The 18408-nt window shown below is 51.1% G+C and overlaps 6 protein-coding genes across 6 annotated transcripts; 5 read left to right on the top strand and 1 right to left on the bottom strand.

Moving 5' to 3' along the window:
• Positions 1-336: 336 nt before the first annotated feature.
• Positions 337-2450, top strand: IAR55_003735 (uncharacterized protein; the record flags this gene model as incomplete). Its single annotated transcript, XM_066946841.1, has 7 exons — positions 337-378; positions 547-727; positions 788-1029; positions 1097-1681; positions 1729-2029; positions 2094-2205; positions 2273-2450. 7 exons carry the CDS (start codon positions 337-339, stop codon positions 2448-2450), a joined length of 1641 nt encoding a protein of 546 aa, XP_066802220.1.
• A 236-nt stretch (positions 2451-2686) lies between these two features.
• On the top strand, positions 2687-2899 carry IAR55_003734 (uncharacterized protein; the record flags this gene model as incomplete). The annotated part of the gene is made up of 1 exon (XM_066946840.1): positions 2687-2899. One exon carries the CDS (start codon positions 2687-2689, stop codon positions 2897-2899), a length of 213 nt encoding a protein of 70 aa, XP_066802219.1.
• Positions 2900-3289: 390 nt separating this feature from the next.
• Positions 3290-8955, top strand: IAR55_003733 (uncharacterized protein; the record flags this gene model as incomplete). The annotated part of the gene is made up of 20 exons (XM_066946839.1): positions 3290-3439; positions 3541-4312; positions 4374-5001; positions 5056-5146; positions 5203-5239; positions 5298-5638; positions 5695-5794; positions 5848-6623; positions 6685-6827; positions 6878-7058; positions 7150-7450; positions 7513-7537; positions 7604-7846; positions 7900-7991; positions 8051-8145; positions 8199-8229; positions 8372-8550; positions 8626-8735; positions 8809-8850; positions 8916-8955. 20 exons carry the CDS (start codon positions 3290-3292, stop codon positions 8953-8955), a joined length of 4377 nt encoding a protein of 1458 aa, XP_066802218.1.
• A 1627-nt stretch (positions 8956-10582) lies between these two features.
• IAR55_003732 (uncharacterized protein) lies at positions 10583-12959 on the top strand (the record flags this gene model as incomplete). The annotated part of the gene is made up of 14 exons (XM_066946838.1): positions 10583-10910; positions 10963-11072; positions 11123-11182; positions 11286-11343; positions 11396-11553; positions 11640-11738; positions 11796-11865; positions 11919-12072; positions 12144-12159; positions 12213-12231; positions 12298-12307; positions 12352-12425; positions 12501-12691; positions 12753-12959. The coding sequence occupies 14 exons, from the start codon at positions 10583-10585 to the stop codon at positions 12957-12959; spliced, it is 1554 nt and encodes a 517-aa protein (XP_066802217.1).
• Positions 12960-13610: 651 nt separating this feature from the next.
• Positions 13611-16311, top strand: IAR55_003731 (transketolase; the record flags this gene model as incomplete). The annotated part of the gene is made up of 9 exons (XM_066946837.1): positions 13611-13700; positions 13766-13828; positions 13903-14014; positions 14106-14435; positions 14498-14664; positions 14728-15255; positions 15309-15424; positions 15480-15601; positions 15656-16311. 9 exons carry the CDS (start codon positions 13611-13613, stop codon positions 16309-16311), a joined length of 2184 nt encoding a protein of 727 aa, XP_066802216.1.
• A 139-nt stretch (positions 16312-16450) lies between these two features.
• On the bottom strand, positions 16451-18245 carry IAR55_003730 (uncharacterized protein; the record flags this gene model as incomplete). The annotated part of the gene is made up of 8 exons (XM_066946836.1): positions 16451-16701; positions 16761-16910; positions 16985-17008; positions 17256-17384; positions 17445-17667; positions 17748-17868; positions 17939-18040; positions 18100-18245. The coding sequence occupies 8 exons, from the start codon at positions 18243-18245 to the stop codon at positions 16451-16453; spliced, it is 1146 nt and encodes a 381-aa protein (XP_066802215.1).
• Between the last annotated feature and the right edge of the window lie 163 nt (positions 18246-18408).

Here is an 18408-nt window from a genome sequence, read left to right as displayed (position 1 = left end):
CTGAGAGATGATCATTGGTACCCGTACTAGAGAAACCCATGCGACGACTTATCTGGTCGCCGGCATTCTCAATTGACGATTTGGGAAACACCACCTGGGCGATCCGGCCCTCTCACTTCGCACTATAATCATTATTGACTGATAACAAAGAGGTCGTGTGTACGAGTAACTTTACTCAAACAGTGACATCTCCGACGATCATCTATGTTTCTGATCCCGCTGTCTGTTTCTGATACCCCTAATCTGAGATCTTTAAACATGAGATCCCACCTGTTCAAGCCGCTGATTACACGCGATATGGCGTGACGATAGGGATAAGTTACCTACCTCGCTAAGATGAAATCCTCCCCACATCGAGTCGTTTATAGCGTGCAGATTGTACATGGAGATGAGATGATCTCACCTGGCCCCGCACAGATCCATCTTACATCCAATTGATTGACATCTGTTGATTGCAAACAAGTCTTGCGACTAGTAGCAAAGGTTAAAACTTCGCAGACCTGTTGTATTTCGCTACGATGAGCCGCTCCTTATACAGGACGACAGGAACCAAACAAAGACTACGTGATCGATGTAGCACCGTTGCATACACTGAGCGAAGCCGAGTCGCGAGGAGATTACATCAAGGGGAGGGAGATCGCGGCTGGAGACATGGGGACGGAGAATGAGGAGAGGGATCTACGAAGGGGTCTTGCACAAAGACATATCTCCATGATAGCACTTGCGGGTGAGTCGACGCTTGATCTCGGTTCATAGGATCTTGGCTGAGCTGTGGAACATGTGACAGGCTCGATTGGTACGGGTCTCTTCCTGAGCTTGGGAGGCGCCATCCAAAAGGGGGGTCCGCTCGGTGCATTATTGGGATACGCCTTCATCGGTGTCATTGTCTGCGTCGTACAGTTCGCCCTGGGAGAGGTCACCGCGCTTCTACCTGTGACCGGGTCGTTCGTTCGACATGCCGAGTTCTTGTCGGATCCCGCATTGGGTTTCGCGTTGGGATGGAACATCGTCTACGGCAATTGGTTGTCTGTGGGTTCCACGACGCGGACTTTTGAGATTGCGAGTTGCCATCTACTGACGCTTGAGGTTGTGACAGATCCCTTCTGAGATCTCCGCGATATGCGTCCTATTCCAATACTGGACCGACCTCAACTCTTCGGTGTTTATCGTCATTTTCATTCTCCTGACCGCCTTCGTCGGTCTCGTCAATATCCGATGGTACGGCGAGATCGAATGCTTTTTCGCCATGCTCAAGATCTTTCTCGTGGTCGGTCTCATCCTTCTCGGACTCATCATTGATCTCGGGGGAGTTTCCGATGTCGCTCGAATCGGTTTCAGGCATTGGAAGACTCCTGGACCGTTCGTGGAGAACGTCGCTTCGGGCCATTGGGGCAAGATCCTCGGGTTCTGGTCGGTCATGATCAATGCCGTGTTCAGTTTCGCCGGTGTGGAAAGTGTCGCCATGGCAGCTGCTGAGATAAACAGTCCCCGAAGAAACATCCCCAAAGCTTGCAAACGGGTGTTCGCAAGAGTCGCTCTGTTCTACGTCCTCGGTGTGCTCATCGTCGGCGTGCTCGTCGCAAGCGATGATCCGGCGTTGAGTGACGATTCCGGTACTGCGGCCACATCACCGTTCGTCATCGCTGCTTCGGCAGCGGGGATCAAGGCAATTCCTTCCATCGTCAACGCTGTGGTCGTATCACATCCGCATTCAGTTCTTCCAACCAGGCGCTACTCGCTGGTACCCGAGTGCTTTACGGAATCGCGCTGAAAGGCCAAGCACCCAAAGTCTTTCTCCGGACGAATCGATGGGGTACGCCTTATGTCTGTGTCGCGATCTATATTGCCTTCTCCTTCCTCGCTTTCATGTCGCTATCCAATGGCGGTTTGACAGTCTTCTATTGGCTTCTCGATCTCGTCGGATGTGGTGTTCTCATTTCGTGGAGCGCGATCTTGTTCAATCATCTCCGCTTGGTGGCTGCCATGCGAAAGCAGAAAGTGTCGAGGCGATCGCTGCCGTGGTGGACCCGTGAGCGTGTTTCCATCCTTCTGCACAGCAGGCACAATGAATGTGACTAATCGATCTGATCCAGCTTATTCAGCTGCGGCCGCTCTGTTCATGTGTGTCATCATCCTTTTGGCGAACGGTTGGACAGTTTTCACGCACGGTGGATGGTCGGCTGCCGGTTTCGTGACATCCTATCTGTAAGCCGATCCTGGAGCCCATCCCATCCGATAGAGCCATCACTGACTCGAAAAGCGCTACATGCAGCGATATCCCACTTGTCCTTGTAGCGTATCTCGCCTGGAGAATGTACAAGCGTGACAAATTCGTATCCCTCTCGGTCATTCCAGTGGAAGAGGTGTTGAAACATATTGTGCTGAATCCCGAAGAACCTGAGGAAAAATTCAAGGGCTGGACCCGGTATCTGTCATTCTTGTGGGATTGATCGATCAGAAGGGTTCATTTGTAGGGGTTGAGACAGTGTTGCCAATTGTTCTGCTTCTGCTTCTGGTTTTGGTCATATGGTGATAATGAAATGCGCACGTATGATATAACGCTATTGCATCCGGATTACGCACGAGAACATGGTTGCCTGTTGCTGCGAGTATGCCCTGGGTTACGGACTTAATCGGTTTGTGATGGGGCGTTGACGCATCGAGGATTGGCCAATTCCGGTTCATGATGAATGCGATCGCTCGGTGGTCCAGACCCGAAAGGACAGAGGGGCCTGCTTCATCTGGCTTGCATTATTCCCGTGCATTCCAACGAATCTCGCAGCAGACCAGTATAAGATCCATGGCGGATATGCCTGCGGCTGGTGTGATTTATCCGAGTGATCAGCCCTGTGGTGGTGGGCAAGGGTCGTCGCATTTGGTGGTGCGTTGTAAAGGTTAGGGTGACATATGCTTGGCTCGGTTTTAAGCCCGGCCGAGAAACGAAAAGAACCGCTTTGGAGATGATTTTCTCATACCAACAAGATCCTTCTGTGTCAACTGCCGCAGCTGCAACACGTCCACCAGTCGTCTCTGCTCGCTCCCGAGTCCACCTCGTTCTCTGGAACGAGAACCGAAGCTGACTCAGCGTTCTCATCTGTGAAGAAAGGCATCTATTCAGGGGAACCTTCCAGTTCGATTTGATTCAAATGAGATTTCAGAGGCTCGAATTCTCCCCTCTGCCCCCCGCTGTTCTCTCGTCTTCCTTTACTTTGTTTCTGCTTCGTTGTTATCAAACCTTTTGTGCCGCCCTAAAGTCGGAGGATAATCGCCACGTCATTCTGTCGTTATCATGGCGGATTCTGATATCACCATCTCGAATTCGAGGCCGGAATCGATAGCCCTGGATGAGCTCTCTGAGGGGGATCTCAAGAGATTAGATGGTGGAGACGAGAACCAAAATAAAACTCAAACACAATGGACCTACTCTGATCAGCTCAAGGTACGTTTTTGCGTCACCTTTGCGTAATCTCGATGATCTGACCCAACAAGATGCATGCAAGCAACTGACCCAAATGATTTTGCCTTCATATGCGTACATAGCAAGATAACCAATCATTGGAAGCTCGAGGGGTACCTTCGATCAGACAGCTTCCACTGGCATGGGATCGCGTCTCGATCCGAGGTCTCGGAGGTGCGGATGATATCGTCTATGCTCCAGATCTCAGCAATATCCTCGCACCATGGTTACAGATCAAACGAAGGAAGACGGCAGCTCGACTCCGAGCCGCTAGAGAGGCCGAAAAGACCGCTAACCTCAACGCCAACGCCAACGCCAGTTCCAACGTCGGGAGCTCTGTTGAGCATGATGGAATGAGCTGGACACCTGGTTCAAAGAAACCGAAAAAGGGAGAACCGGGACTTCGGCCGGGCGAACGATATCTCCTGAAGGACTTTTCAGGATTGTTGAAGCCTGGAGAGATGATGCTCGTTGTTGGACGACCAGGATCCGGCTGTACGACTTTCCTCAAAACCCTATCGAGTCTGACCGGTGGATACGCCGGTGTGGAAGGACAGGTGTCATACGGTTCGATGAAAGCAGGTACAAAGGGATTTGAACCGTATCGAGGAGAAGTCTCATTCATCTCCGAGGAAGATTTCCACGATCCCAATCTGTCCGTTGGACGAACACTGGACTATGCGCTGCGAATGACTACGCCGTCCGCAGCGGCTCGACCAGCAGCTAAAGATGATGGATCAATTGGTACCACCGATGACTTCAAGGAGAAGAAGAAGAGTGATCTCCTGAGGGCTTTCCAGATTCCCCATACGGAGAAGACCAAAGTGGGGAATGAGTATGTTCGAGGGGTTTCAGGTAAGTCCTCTCTTCTTTCGTTGCTCTCAACAGGCGTGAACCAGCTGACTCATTCAATCAGGTGGTGAACGAAAGCGTGTATCTCTCGCTGAAGCTCTCACTCCCGACCCTACCATCATGTGCTGGGACAATGCCACTCGAGGTCTCGATGCGAGTACCGCGCTTGGATATGCTCGGATCTGTCGTACATTGTGTGACGTCTCGCAAAAGATCAACGTCGTCAGTCTGTATCAAGCCGGAAACGCTATTTACGACCTATTCGACAAAATCACCGTCATCGCAGAAGGTCGTCTGCTGTACTATGGACCTAGGGTCGATGCAAGACCGTACTTTGAGGCTCTCGGCTTTGAGCAGATGGACGGGGCTAATACTGCCGATTACCTCACTGCCGTCACCGCACTGGAAGAACGTCGAATCCGACCCGGTTTCGAAGGTAGAGTTCCAACCACCCCGGCGGAGTTCGCAGCCATTTACAGTAAATCGGATGTCGCGCGAAGGATGAGGGCGGAGCTGGATGAATATCTCGCCGATACCACTGAGCAGGAGGGGGGAACTGCGATTGCACAAGATTCTGTCCAACTGCAGAAGAACAAGGGTACTCGTAAGGGTCTGCCTGACAAGAACAACTACATGATTCAAGTGAGAACTGCAGTGATCAGGGAGTATCAGCAGAGATGGGCCGACAAATGGTGAGCTAGGCAGTCGATAAAAGCGATCGCAAAGCTGAAACAGATGTTTGTCAGGACTTTCTGGATGCGTCAACTTACCACGTTCTTACTGGCCTTCATCACTGGTTCTGTCTTTTACGCAATTCCTCAGACCACGGGCGGGTTGGTATGTGGCCAAACATTGGAATTTCTGATATCACGAGCTGATCACGGGCTGAACAGTTCCTTCGAGGTGGTGTGTGTTTCGTCAGTCTTGTCTGTGAGCTGATTCTGTCTCGCTGCCTCGCACAATATGGCTGATCAGATTCTGTCATTAGATCCCGTGACCCTTGCTTTCGCCGATCTGTCGTCTGCGTTCGTGGGTCGACGGGTCCTGTCCAAACACAAAGCGTACAGCATGTATCGCCCTTCCGCCGTTTTCATCGCCCAGACCATCGCCGATCTGCCTATCCTCGTCATTCAACTAGTGGTGTACACCATCATCATCTATTGGATGTCTGGGTTACAGCAGGATGCAGGTTTGTACTTTGCTTTCCTCCTGTTCACTTTCCTGGTCGTGGCCGATGTCACTGCCCTCTTCCGTGCAATCGGTTATGCCTCGTCGACGTACAATGATGCGTCAAAAATTGCCGGTAGTTTGTTCACTGCTTTCACATTGGTTAGTACCATCTTTCTATCGATCTGCTAGCGTCGGTGCGCTAACATGCATGACAGTACTCCGGTTATGTCATTTACACACCCGCCATGCACCCATGGTTCGCTTGGTTTAGGTGGCTGTGTCCATTGTATTACGGCGTCGAGGCCTTGATGGCTAGTGAGTCGGATCGATCGAACAGGCCCTTGGACGCAGACTGATATGAAATGTAGACGAGCTTGACGGTCTCACCTTCGAATGTGTTGCTCCTCAGCTTGCTCCATATGGGGCCGACTATGGCTCTGGTCCGAGCGGATGCGCCATCACAGGAGCGACGCCTGGATCCACGACTCTCATCGGGTCAACATATCTCGTGGATGCTCTCCACTTTCACAAGCCCCATGTATGGCGCAACTTCGGTGTCCTCATCGCATGGTGGGTTTTGTATCTCGCCATGGGTTCATTCTTCCTCGAGAATATCCCCGCAGCCGGTACCACGAAAGCGGTGACCCTCTTCAAGCCTGGTGGCGGTGGAAAATACGTCAAGAAAGCACAAGCACAAGGGACCGATCCACGTGATGTGGAGGAGGGCGTCACTGCCGGTCAACTCGTCGAAAGACCTCGAGGTAACGTGCAAACCGAAGTTTCCGAGGAAACGTTCCGGGGTACGACTTTCTCCTGGCAGGACCTGACATATGTGGTCCAAGCGGATGGCAAGGACAAACAGCTTCTCGACAAGGTATCGGGATATTGCAAGGCCGGAACCCTTACGGCTCTGATGGGCTCGTCCGGTGCGGGAAAGACGACTTTGATGGACGTCCTCGCAGCAAGGAAGAGCGAGGGGGAGGTACACGGTCATGTCTTGCTTAACGGTCATCCGTTGCATCTGTCATTCCAGAGAACTACAGGTTACTGTGAGCAGCTGGATGTCCACTTGCCTCAAGCTACTGTCAGAGAAGCGTTGGAATTCTCGGCCCTTCTCAGGCAGCCTCGTCACATCCCGGACAAGGTGAGCAAAACTTTGGGTCAAAGTCGTCTTACAGGTCTAACAATCTAACTTGGCGGTGCAGGAGAAACTCGCATATGTCGACGAGATCATCGAGCTATTAGAACTGCACGATATCGAAGATGCCATGGTCGGTGTCGCTGGCGCAGGTTTGGGAGTCGAGCAACGTAAACGTCTCACTATCGGTGTCGAGCTCGTCAGCAAGCCGTAAGTCGTCTGGACCAGCGGAATTTTGGTTAAGCTGATATTTCTGACAGGCACTTGCTCTTCCTCGATGAGCCTACATCCGGTCTCGATGGTCAATCGTCCTTCATGATCTTGACATTCTTGAAAAAGCTTGCCGCCAAAGGTCAATCAGTTCTATGTACCATCCATCAACCCAGTGCTTCATTATTCGCTGGATTCGACCAGCTTCTCCTTCTCAAGGGTGGTGGAAAGGTACGTCAAAGATAGACTGATGCATACACTGACTTTCCAGACTGTCTACTTTGGTTCTGTCGATCATATGCCAGAATACTTCCGATCACAGGGCATCGAATTTCCTTCGACTGCCAACCCAGCAGAATACATGATCGATGTCGTCTCTGGTGATCTGTCCAGAGGACGAGACTGGGCCGAAGTCTGGCTTCAATCTGAAGAACGACAACTTCGAATGCAAGAGCTCGAGGCGGTCAATGTGGAGGCTGCGAAATACTATAATCCGGAAGATCAGGACGAGAATGAATTTGCGGCGACCACTTGGACTCAGATGAGGATCGTGGGTGCGAGGGCGTCCTTGCAATTGTGGCGAAATCTCGAATATGTCGTGAATAAGTGCATGTTACATATCAGTAAGTGGAGAAGTGTCGATGGATTTGGACGACTAATGTTAATCATTCGGAACGTCTCACAGTGACTGGTTTGATCGTCGGTTTCAGGTATGTAGCTGTGGTTGTTTCCTCGATACATCACTACCACGAGGAGTAGACTGATATCCTGCTCAGTTACTGGAAGATCGGACACGGTTACCAAGATCTACAAAATCGGATGTTCGCGATATTCAACTTTGTCTTTGTCGCACCTGGTGTCATGGTCCAGACCCAACCGAAATTCATCGCCAATCGCGATATCTTCGAGAAGAGGGAGAAGAAGGCGAAACTCTACTCATGGGTAGTTTTCTGTTTCGCCGAGATCATCGCCGAATTACCATATCTTCTCATCTGTGCTTTCCTTTTCTGGGCGTGTTGGTGAGTCTTCCAGGTCAAACACTGCGTTGAGCCGGAGGTTGACGGTGCGATAGGTACGCGACTGCCGGGTTGAGTTTGGCCGCCGGTGTTGCTGGACCTGTCTTCTTGGAGATGGTCTTGTACGAACTGCTCTATACTGGTATTGGTGAGTTACCGACAAATAAAGACTTCCCACTCGAAAATTAATCTGACGAGTCTTCGCAGCTCAATTCATCGCGGCATACGCTCCCAATCCCGAGTTCGCCGCATTGATCATCCCGCTTTTCGTCGGTACCGTAACGACGTTCTGTGGCGTTTTGGTGAGTACTGTATATCAAGCCACGATCCTGAAACCTATGCTGACTTGCTACAGATTCCATACCAGCAAATCACTGCTTTCTGGCGTAAGCGATTTCGATGAATGCACCAGAAGACGATACTGATCAATTGATTTTCTTTTCTTTTCTTTGGCGTGATACAGGTTACTGGCGTGAGTATTCATCATCGTCGCAAATATTTGTATGATGCTGATCTGGACGCTCACAGTCTACTGGCTGAACCCATTCACGTATCTCATGGGCGCGCTCCTCGTCTTCCCCCTCTGGGACGTCGAGGTCCAATGTAAGCCTGAAGAATTCGGTATATTTGATCCGCCATCGGGTCAGACCTGCGGCCAATACTTGGAAACGTTCTTGACCTACGCCACGGGTTATCTCGAGAACCCAGTGAGTGCAAACGTATCTTCCCCGAAACTTTCTTTATCGTTTGCAGTCAGCGATAAACTGACAACGGGGACTCAGAACGACACCAGCGAATGTCATTATTGCGGATACTCCAAAGGAGAAGAGTATCTCGCCAGTATGAACTTGACGAAACACCTTGACGGATGGCGAGATCTGCTCATCACCCTGTGAGTCATGCTACTTCCTGTGGACCTTGTATATCTGGGCAGGGCAGAGCTCACTTTCACTTTGATATGTCAGCCTGTTCGTGCTGACTTCATACGGGATGGTCTTCCTTCTTTTGTGAGTTGATAGCGGTTGAAGTCGAGGGAAGGGGTTTGCTTGCTTGCTGACACTGGCATCCACAGGAAATTGAGATCGCACAAGTCGAAGATGGCCGCTGAGTAAGGAGTATTGGCCATGGAGAGATTGGAGATCACCACAGGTCGGAGAGGATGTGTTCGTATAAGTTATGAAGGACCGGATCAAAGCAGGTGAAGGCTCGAGAACAACACGCACCCCATACAAATCAATAGATCACATATCATCATGCATTGTTTCACTGCATACCTGACGGAAAAGTTCTCCCGGTTTATTTATAGATTAGGGTGGCATGGTCGCCACTGGCGATCCAAGGCTTGACAGTCGTTCATTGCCGTCGGCGGTTGCCTCCGAGAAAGGCTCGATCGCACGTAAAGTCATAACAAGAGCCTCATACGGTGGAACAGATGAATTCGTCAAGGAACCGACTGACACGGACCCAGCACGATGACGTCTGGAGTCGTTCACTCGTTGCCTCAACACCAGATTGGAGGTTGGGTCCAAGCACACTTACATGCTGGACCACGTAAGATGCAGCTTTGCTTTCCGGCCATTTGGAGAAAGCCATTGACTGTCGAAGCAGCTCTGCCGAAACTACGTTGAGCGAAGGTCCTTCGTATCAACAGACAGCACGTCCAAGTCACCTTGGGGACCATACCTTTCCCTTTGATTCTCCCGGACTGACTTTACATGGATAGAAAAGCCTGAAAAGGACCATATCGATCTCTATCCCTGCCGGATCCTCCGTGTGTAGCTCCTTCATGTCGGAAGGACCCTGACGTCTGCTTCTCGATCGGAAACTCGACATCGAGCGCACCGACGGGATACTCGCCCGTGTACTCTGGTTAACTGTCGAGAGAAGAGGCTTGGTCGACGATACTTTGGGCGCGGAAGGAGCTGATCCGGGTGGTTGTCGTCATGTCGTCGTACCCTCCGTCATCCGAGTGTTCAGAAATGTCCTCCTGTGTGAAAGTGAATATGATTCGCTGATAAAAGTAAAATCGGAAATGTCTGAAAAGGAATACCGAGATGAGGATAGACGAGAGATGGTTCCTGGGAACTGAACGCACTTCATCTGGATGACGGTCAGAAACAGCCAGTTACGTAATGTCATATGATGTTCGTACAATGCTCGTGACAGGGGTTGCATTCCACTCTTGACTGTTCGAATCGAGTGCGCCTGTCATTCTGACCACTGATGGACCAGAACGGCAAGGGCTGGAACCGAGAACCGGAGTGGTCATGATTGTTCACGTCGGGATATACATATATCCCAGCCAGGCAGTACATCGAAGGTAGATGACGATCGGTATATTCCTCTGGAATCTTGAGCCTATCGTCAGGCACCGATCTCAGGATTTTCCGGTGCGAATGCCCAGCTCCGCTGTCTCCCTCCTTTTTCTTGTCAAGAGCGAAGCCTTAGTCATCACAAAAGCACACACACACACACACACACACACACACACACACACACACACACACACACACACACACACGCACTACGACGATGTGAAATGCTCGATCTTGACATCGTCAGCTGTTCCCCGAGTGAACAACGTACGATTCCTAGCTGATTCAGACCTGATCACTATTTTAACTTATATCATGGAGGGGTGTGCTTCATGTGATCGATGGAACAAGTACTCTCTCCTCCTCATTTCTCGTCCCTCTCACATCCATATCATATCTACAAGTTACAACACGATAGCTCACCATGGCGCAATTCGTTCAAGACGTCCTTGAAAAGGTTCCAGGTGTTGATCCTCGACCCCTTCAACGATCCCAGTTCTTCTCAGGACTCAACGAGGGTCCCGCAGCGACAGCATCACGACTCGCAGGTCTCGTCACCCAGGGAGAAGCTTCGGACAACGCTCCGTTCTACACCTCCAACTTTGGTCAGCTCATCCCGGACTCGGGTCATCCCTTGAACATCGGTGGTATCCCTTATCAAGGAGATCCCTTGCTGCTTGAGAAACAACAGGCATTCGATCGATCGAAGCTTGCTGAGAGGATCGTGCATCCCTGTGGATGGGGAGCGTTCGGTGAGTGCATTCCTCGTCGATTTGGTTGACGCAATGCTAATCCCGACCAAAGGCAAATTCACTGTTACGAGGGACGTATCACACCTCACCAAGGCCAGCTTCCTCAAATCAGTCGGCACAAGCACACCAGTATACACCCGACTGAGCACCGTGACCTACGGCGTGAGTATCTAGTCGCCCTATCTTGCTTGCGTAGACTGATATCTCCGCAGCGAGAATACCCGGACACTGCTCGTAACCCTCGGGGATTTGCCGTCAAGTTTTACACTGACGTGAGTAGTTGAGCTGTTTGCTTGTGCTGACATTCCATAGGAAGGGAACTACGATCTTGTGGGTCTGAACTGGCCTGTGTTCTTCGTCCGAGACCCATTCCAGGGTCCGGACAATATCCGATCTCAGCAAAGGAACCCTCAGAATTTCTTGTTGGACTTCAGTGGGTTTATGGAATACTATCAATGTACTGGGAGCTGACCGAAATGCCCCAGACGCCTGGTTCGACTTCCTTGCTAATGTGCCCGAGTCTCAACACGCGGGAATGATGTTGTTCTCTGACCACGCGACGCCCGACGGTAATCACTTCTCCGCCTATGGCTGTCACACTTTCAAATGGGTCAACGCGAGCGGCGAGTTTGTGTACGTGAAGGTGAGTAAGCATTGTCTCGATCTTTGCTGACGGGATAGTACCACTGGCGACCAGAGCACGGTGCCAAACAATTCGACTTTGATCAGACGATGATGACCCAAGGTATTGATCCGGATTATTCCAAGAGACAGCTTTACGAGACTATCAACAAAGGCGGAAGCTACAAGTGGACCATGATGATTCAAGTGAGTTGAGATTCGCCATCGGGGAATGCCTGTTGACTGTTGGTGATGTGGGACTAGGTCATGACTCCTGAGGAGGCTACTCAAGCGACTTTCGATCCCTTTGACGTCACAAAGATCTGGCCGAGGAGTGAGTGCTTTGAATCATAATGCGATCCCTTCCCGGACTGACACTCGTGTCAGCCCAGTTCCCCATGCAAGAGGTAGGCGAACTCGAACTTAACCGTAACCCGGAAGACTACCACAGAGATGTCGAACAAGCGGCATTCTCCCCTGGATCCCTGGTCCCGGGTATCGAACTTTCTCCCGACACCTTGTTGAACTGGAGGGCCTTCTTGTGAGTCACAACCTGTCCGATTGTGATTAACCGATCAGCTACCGTGACGCACAATACCACCGATTGGCCAGTGCGAACATTCATCAAGTGGGTCTTAGAAACTGAAACCAGGTTAGAAAGACAATGCTGACGCTCGATAGATCCCTGTCAACTGTCCTTGTGAGTACTGTAGCAAGCACCAGAGTCTGATATCGATGCTGACGCCATCTTTGTAAATCCTGTTAGTCCTGTCCAAGTAAGTTGATTCCCTTTCTGTTTGTTGGGCGCTGACATTAGTAGATTCCACTCGCCCGACAACTTCTTCGGATCTATGAGAATTGACGGCGATGCCGGGAAGAAACCTGTCTACGTGAGTTGATCTCGTTCGGACATCGCTGAAACTGTGTAGTTCCCAAACAGTTATCAGTCCACCAATCCGGGATCTCGAGCGCCAACGTTCGCTGGTAAATCGATGGCAGAAGCACCATTCCAAGCAGCTAGCAATGTGGTCTCTCGTCAGAGTTATTGGTCGCACGAAGGCGAGACGAGCGAGTATGACCAAGTTCGCGAGCTTTACACTCGAGTCATGACGGCCACTCAGCGTGACCATCTCCACCAGAACACCGCCAAGCTTCTCAAGGTGAGTCTTAGTGCACGAAAATTCACTGACCTGCTTTTAGTATGCCGACACTATTGTACAGAAGAAATACCTTGCTCAACAATGCGCCATCTCACCCAAGTATGCTCAGTCCATTTACGACCTTCTCCCCAAGGAACAAAGGGAGAACTTCACGATGGACGAAGTGGAGGCGGACAGCAAGACCGCCCATCTCGTTGGAAGGGATTTGAGCTTCAAAGCGAAGGAAGGAAGGAGCTTCATGGGGATGCCCGTTCCAAGTTCTTCGTAAGGAGAAGTATTCTAAGTTATCTGTATCAGTGAACCAGATGGATGCATGCGATGTTCAATTTGCACGAGGTGCGCTTAACCATGACTTGTGTTTTCCTGTATAAGCTACGTGTTGCTCTCGGTTCCTATCCTTTCGGCATTCGGACCATCCACCTTTCTGTCCGGTGCATACATTGCCGCGGTAGTGGGGTCTGAAGCTGAGGACATGCCTGGAGGACGAATTGGATTCAGCTGGTACAATGCTGTTCTAGAACGTACATGCCACAATCACCTGGTCGGCTTGGCGGCCCCAATCTGTTCCCCGCGGATTCATCGCTGGGTCCCCACGTTCAAGGGCACGGACCGTTCTTCGGGATAATGATGGTATTGTAAGTTAGGTCACCTTACCCCGTATCGCCTCTATAGATCCGGATCGATCCAACTTCGGAGTGATTTATGACTCCGAAAGAAGAACATCAATTGTCCCCCATCTGTCCAGATGCATTCACAACATTCACCACACACACACACACACACACACACACACACACACACACACACACACATAGTCACTCGAGTATAAAGGACAGGCAATTATGATCATGCATGCGAGAATATCACGATACACTCTATTTCTGACCGTATTGCCACCACCCACAGTCACAGACTCATCATGGCACCCTCTGTCGTTGCAGCCGACACCGCACCGGGGCATTCGAGTGGTCTAAAGAAGTCAGGCAATGTCACTTCCAAAGTATCCTCGGTGTGTCCTTCGCTTTTCTCTCATCCATCCTTGAATGCGGGGGCTGATGTGAAATACACTCACAGGAGGGAGATGAGATGCTCGTGCTTAACACTGTAAGATGTCTTGCAGCAGATCTGTGTCAACAGGTAGGTAGCGAAAACACTTGTATTGGCACCTGCACGTCATAAGCAGAGGAAGCTGCCGCTGAGCACATCTATAGTACAAGGGAGGTCATCCCGGGACGGTTATGGGAGCGGCGGCGATCGGTGTCGCCCTATGGCGGTACGAGATGAAATTCAACCCAGCCAATCCAGATTGGTTCGCTCGTGATCGTGAGTCGTTTTGAATACTGTTTCACCCTTTCCGTTTCCATTCCCAAATATCCAGCAAAAGCTTACGAACTTCTTGTCTTCCACTGGCCAGGATTCGTCCTTTCTGCAGGTCACGCCTGTCTCCTCCAGTATCTCATGCTTCATTTCTCTGGATACGAAGCATGGACGATGGACGTCATCAAGCAATATCACGCCCCGAACCTTCACGGGTCCATGGCTGCTGGACATCCCGAGATCGAATATCCCGGTGTGGAAGTGACGACGGGACCATTGGGACAAGGCATCGCCAACGCGGTAGGGCTCGCTGCTGCGGGGAAACAACTGGCAGCGCAGTATAACAAGGATGAATTCCCGGTGGTGGATGGGAAGATCTGGTGTTTCACGGGAGACGGTTGCTTGCAAGAAGGTGTCGGACAGGAAGGTGAGCGAGGTCTCTTACAAATCGACGATGGTGATAGTAAGCTGACATTGGCACGTCTCTAGCGATATCTATGGCGGGTCACTGGGGACTCGACAACTTGATCATGATCTACGACAACAATGCAGTCACTGTCGACGGCAACATCGACGCATGCTTTACAGACGACACCTCCGCCAAGCTGAAAGCCGTCGGATGGCATGTGATTGAGGTGGAAGATGGCTCAAACGACGTGAGTGTTCAGTATCGTATCGCCAATTGTTTTCTCGGTACTGACCTGGATCAAACACTGTAGCTCGCTGCGATCCTCAAAGCCCTCGATGAAGCAAAGACCCTCAAAGGCAAGCCTGTACTGGTCAACATCCGCACTATCATCGGTTTCGGTTCGGCCAACCAGAACTCGGGACCAGTGCACGGCGCCGCACTCGGTGCAGACGATGTCGAGCATGTCAAGAAGCAACTAGGATTCAAGCCAGACGAACATTTCGTCATCCCTCCAAAGGTGTACGATTACTTCGCCGAGGTGAAAACCGAAGGCGCCAAGCTTGAAGCAGAGTGGAACGACATGATGAGCAAGTACAAGGAGACGTATCCGACTGAGGCGGCTGAGCTGCAACGGCGGATGGAAGGGAAATTGGTGGACGGCTGGGCAGCGACAATCCCGACGAAGGATAAATTGCCGAAGGATCCCATCCCTACGCGAAAAGCGAGCGGTATCATGGTACAGACGCTGGTCCCTAATGATGCGTCGTTCGTGGCAGGGAGTGCCGATCTCATGGAGTCGACCTTTGTCAATTTTAAAGGTCAGACAGAGTTTCAGAATGTAAGTATAGAAGTCCGCTTCACGCTCAGTTTCCAACTGATGCGTCCTCTTAGCCCAAGCTGGGTAACGGTGATTATTCAGGTCGTCAGATCCGATATGGTATTCGGGAGTTTGCTATGGTCGCTGTGGGCAACGGATTGGCCGCGTATCAAAAGGGGATGTTCATCCCGTAAGTATGGTGATCAACTGCGGTGTCAAAGATAGACGCTGATGAGTCTCCTCAGGATCATGTCCACGTTCTTCATGTTCTGGCTGTACGCTGCTCCGGCGGCACGTATGTCAGCACTCCAAAAGCTTAGGTTCATAGGTATCGCTACTCACGACGCTATCGGCATCGGAGAAGACGGTGAGTGAACCCCACACGGATCGAATCGGCTCTTGGCTGATCTTTGACCCGCAGGACCCACACATCAACCGATCGCTTTGCCCAGCTTCTACCGTGCCCTTCCTAACATGAACTTCATCCGACCAGCTGACGCTGAAGAAGTGGCTGGAGCCTGGCTGCTCGCTTTGGAAGACGAGGATCACCCAAGCTTGTTTGCGCTCAGCCGACAACCTGTACCCCTTCTTCCTGGGACCGATCGCACCAAGATACCACTTGGAGCCTACATCGTCCAAGGATCAGAAGATGAGACGCCAGATCTGACACTTGTCGCTTCGGGTGCAGAAGTCGCCAGGGCCATTGAAACAGCCATACTCCTTCCGGATTACAAAGTGCGAGTGGTATCGATGCCGAGTCAGAAACATTTTGACGAACAGCCTTCGTCCTATCGTCGATCGGTTCTCCCATCAAATCGATCACTCGTAGTCGCCATTGAAGCATGGGGAGCATACGGATGGGCACGATACGCTCATGCGGGGTGTCACATGTCGACATTCGGTCTGTCAGCTCCTCAAGCACAATTGTACGAGAACTTTGGGTTCAGTCCGAAGAACATGGCAGAGAAGATCGTGGCGTGGGCGAAACCTTTGAGACAGAAGGACGGGTGGGATATCCCAGGCGTAGGCGAATTCGAAGAGTTGTTGCACAATGCTACCGAGCATCATGCCGGTTAGGAGAAGTTCAAACGATTGTACGATTTAGTGATGTGTCTGATTCCAGTCCAGCCGACATTCCATCTGTGCATGAATTGGTCATACCAATTCTGTGCATGAATTGGTCATACCAATTGGAACCATGTAGCTCTCTAGCCATCTATAGGACAAAAATCGCCAAGACACCCAGGATGGAGGTGATCGGCGCGCCGACCGTGCATGGACGAGCTGGTGTGGCAGCTGACGTTCGACCTGGCCTCGCGGGAGCGGTATAGTTGAAGTTCGAGTCGACGCACCCGTTTGCTAAGCGAGGGAAAGCCAGCGTGGACGAATTGCTGACGTCTGACGGGATATAGCCCTGCTCGACACCACGTCGATACGACCAAGTATCGATATCATATTCTGTTTTCCCTGTCGAGGTATCAGCCAATTCATCTGTCACTCTTGGAAGGAAGGTGCAATCGGCTTACAGGTCCAGTAATACCATCCAATCGATCTTTGACCTGGTCCGTTTGGGGAATACGCCGCGAGTTGAGCCTCAAACATCAATCTCATCCATGTTCTCTTGGCCTGACCATTGTCCCTATTCTGTCGAGAACTAGTAGTATTGGGTGCGGTGCCTGAACAAAAGCAGACGATCAGATCAGCCATCCTGTGATGAAAAGCGACACCTCGACTGGATAGGCAAACTCACCAGTCTCTAAACTCCATTCTCCGACTATTGCAGGTGGAAACGAGGCCGATGGTGATTTCAACAATTGCGAGACGTTGCAGATCGACTCGAGGATCGTATCGTGCGGTAAGTTGTTCAGTGGTGCAAAGGCGTAGTACTGATGTGTATCAAGAGTGAGACGAGAAGCAGGGGTATTCGCATCGGGAGTCGACGGATCGTAATCGCTCCAGTAATTCGGGCCATAGAAAGCATCTAGATCGTCAGCCTTCGTTCCGCCATTGAATGGACGCACCATGGAAAGTCACGTTGACAGTATTGCTGGCAGCTCGGATGACGCTGCTTCCCGCCGTGTAGAAACTTGTCAATTGGCCCATGGTGAACCCCATTGAAGACAATCTCGGCTCATTGAGCAGCTCAATTCCTATCACAGATGTCAGTCCCATCCTTACACGGGCGTCGAAGCAAACCTTTGATCGCTCACCTGTGACCACTCCGCCATAGATATCTCTCGAGAACTCTTCCGTCAAATTCCTCAGTACATTCAAACTTCTATCCCCGTTGGAGGTGTTGGTCTGAAAAAGCACTGGCCCGATCAATCCCGAGTTGTCTTGGCCGTTCTGCGACCCAGGAGCACCATGGAGGTCGATAAGAACCGTGAGACCCAGCTCTCGAGCCCAATTCACCGCTCGGATGAGGTATGGGTACTGTTTTCGAGCTGTCAGTAACGCGTAATATTGATGCACTGTCATGAAAGTTGTATGAGGAGACTGGCTCCCTTGCTCACCTGGCCAGTAACATAAGGCTCGAAATCTGTCACGTCCACAGCCCAATAACCGACTGGTATCCTGAGCGAGTTGAGTCCAGCAGCCTTGATATCCACGATATCATCACGGGTAAAGAACGATCTAAAGGGAGGAAAAGGGAAGGTTTCAGCATCACAGCATGGATAAGGACGAGAGGATATTTGCCACTCACTCCCAGTGCGACTGTAGTACGCTTGAGCATGATCTCTTTCCAAGACCATTGCACAGACTCCACTCGTCATCGGCACCAGAGGAATATAGCGACGGTGAGATCCTATCAAGGAGGATAGAGGATCAGATGACAGACAGCGCTCAGCATGTATGAACACTCGCCAAGGTTCCGTCACGAGCCATCCACCCAGATTGACACCTCGGATCACCTCTGATGAACCGGCGGCATCTTGGCAAGAGACCCCAATCACCAGAAACAAGATCGACAGTAGACACGCGTCGACCCAGACGTACGAGGACCTGCTCATTGGGTCGATGAGCATCCAACGTCGCCCTCCATTGGCCGTTCCCGAGTATGAAATATGTATTCAATCAGGAGTATGGACGATGGTGATGAAGAGGTGTTCAGACAGCGACAAGTGTTGACATTTTGCGCAGTCCAGCGAGTAACGCAATGATTCAGGGGTAGCA

Source organism: Kwoniella newhampshirensis, chromosome 7, assembly GCF_039105145.1.
Source record: "Kwoniella newhampshirensis strain CBS 13917 chromosome 7, whole genome shotgun sequence".
NCBI classification, from domain to species: domain Eukaryota; kingdom Fungi; phylum Basidiomycota; class Tremellomycetes; order Tremellales; family Cryptococcaceae; genus Kwoniella; species Kwoniella newhampshirensis.
The sequence above is the reverse complement of the archived record's forward strand: the minus strand, read 5'-3'. Positions and strand labels throughout refer to the sequence as shown.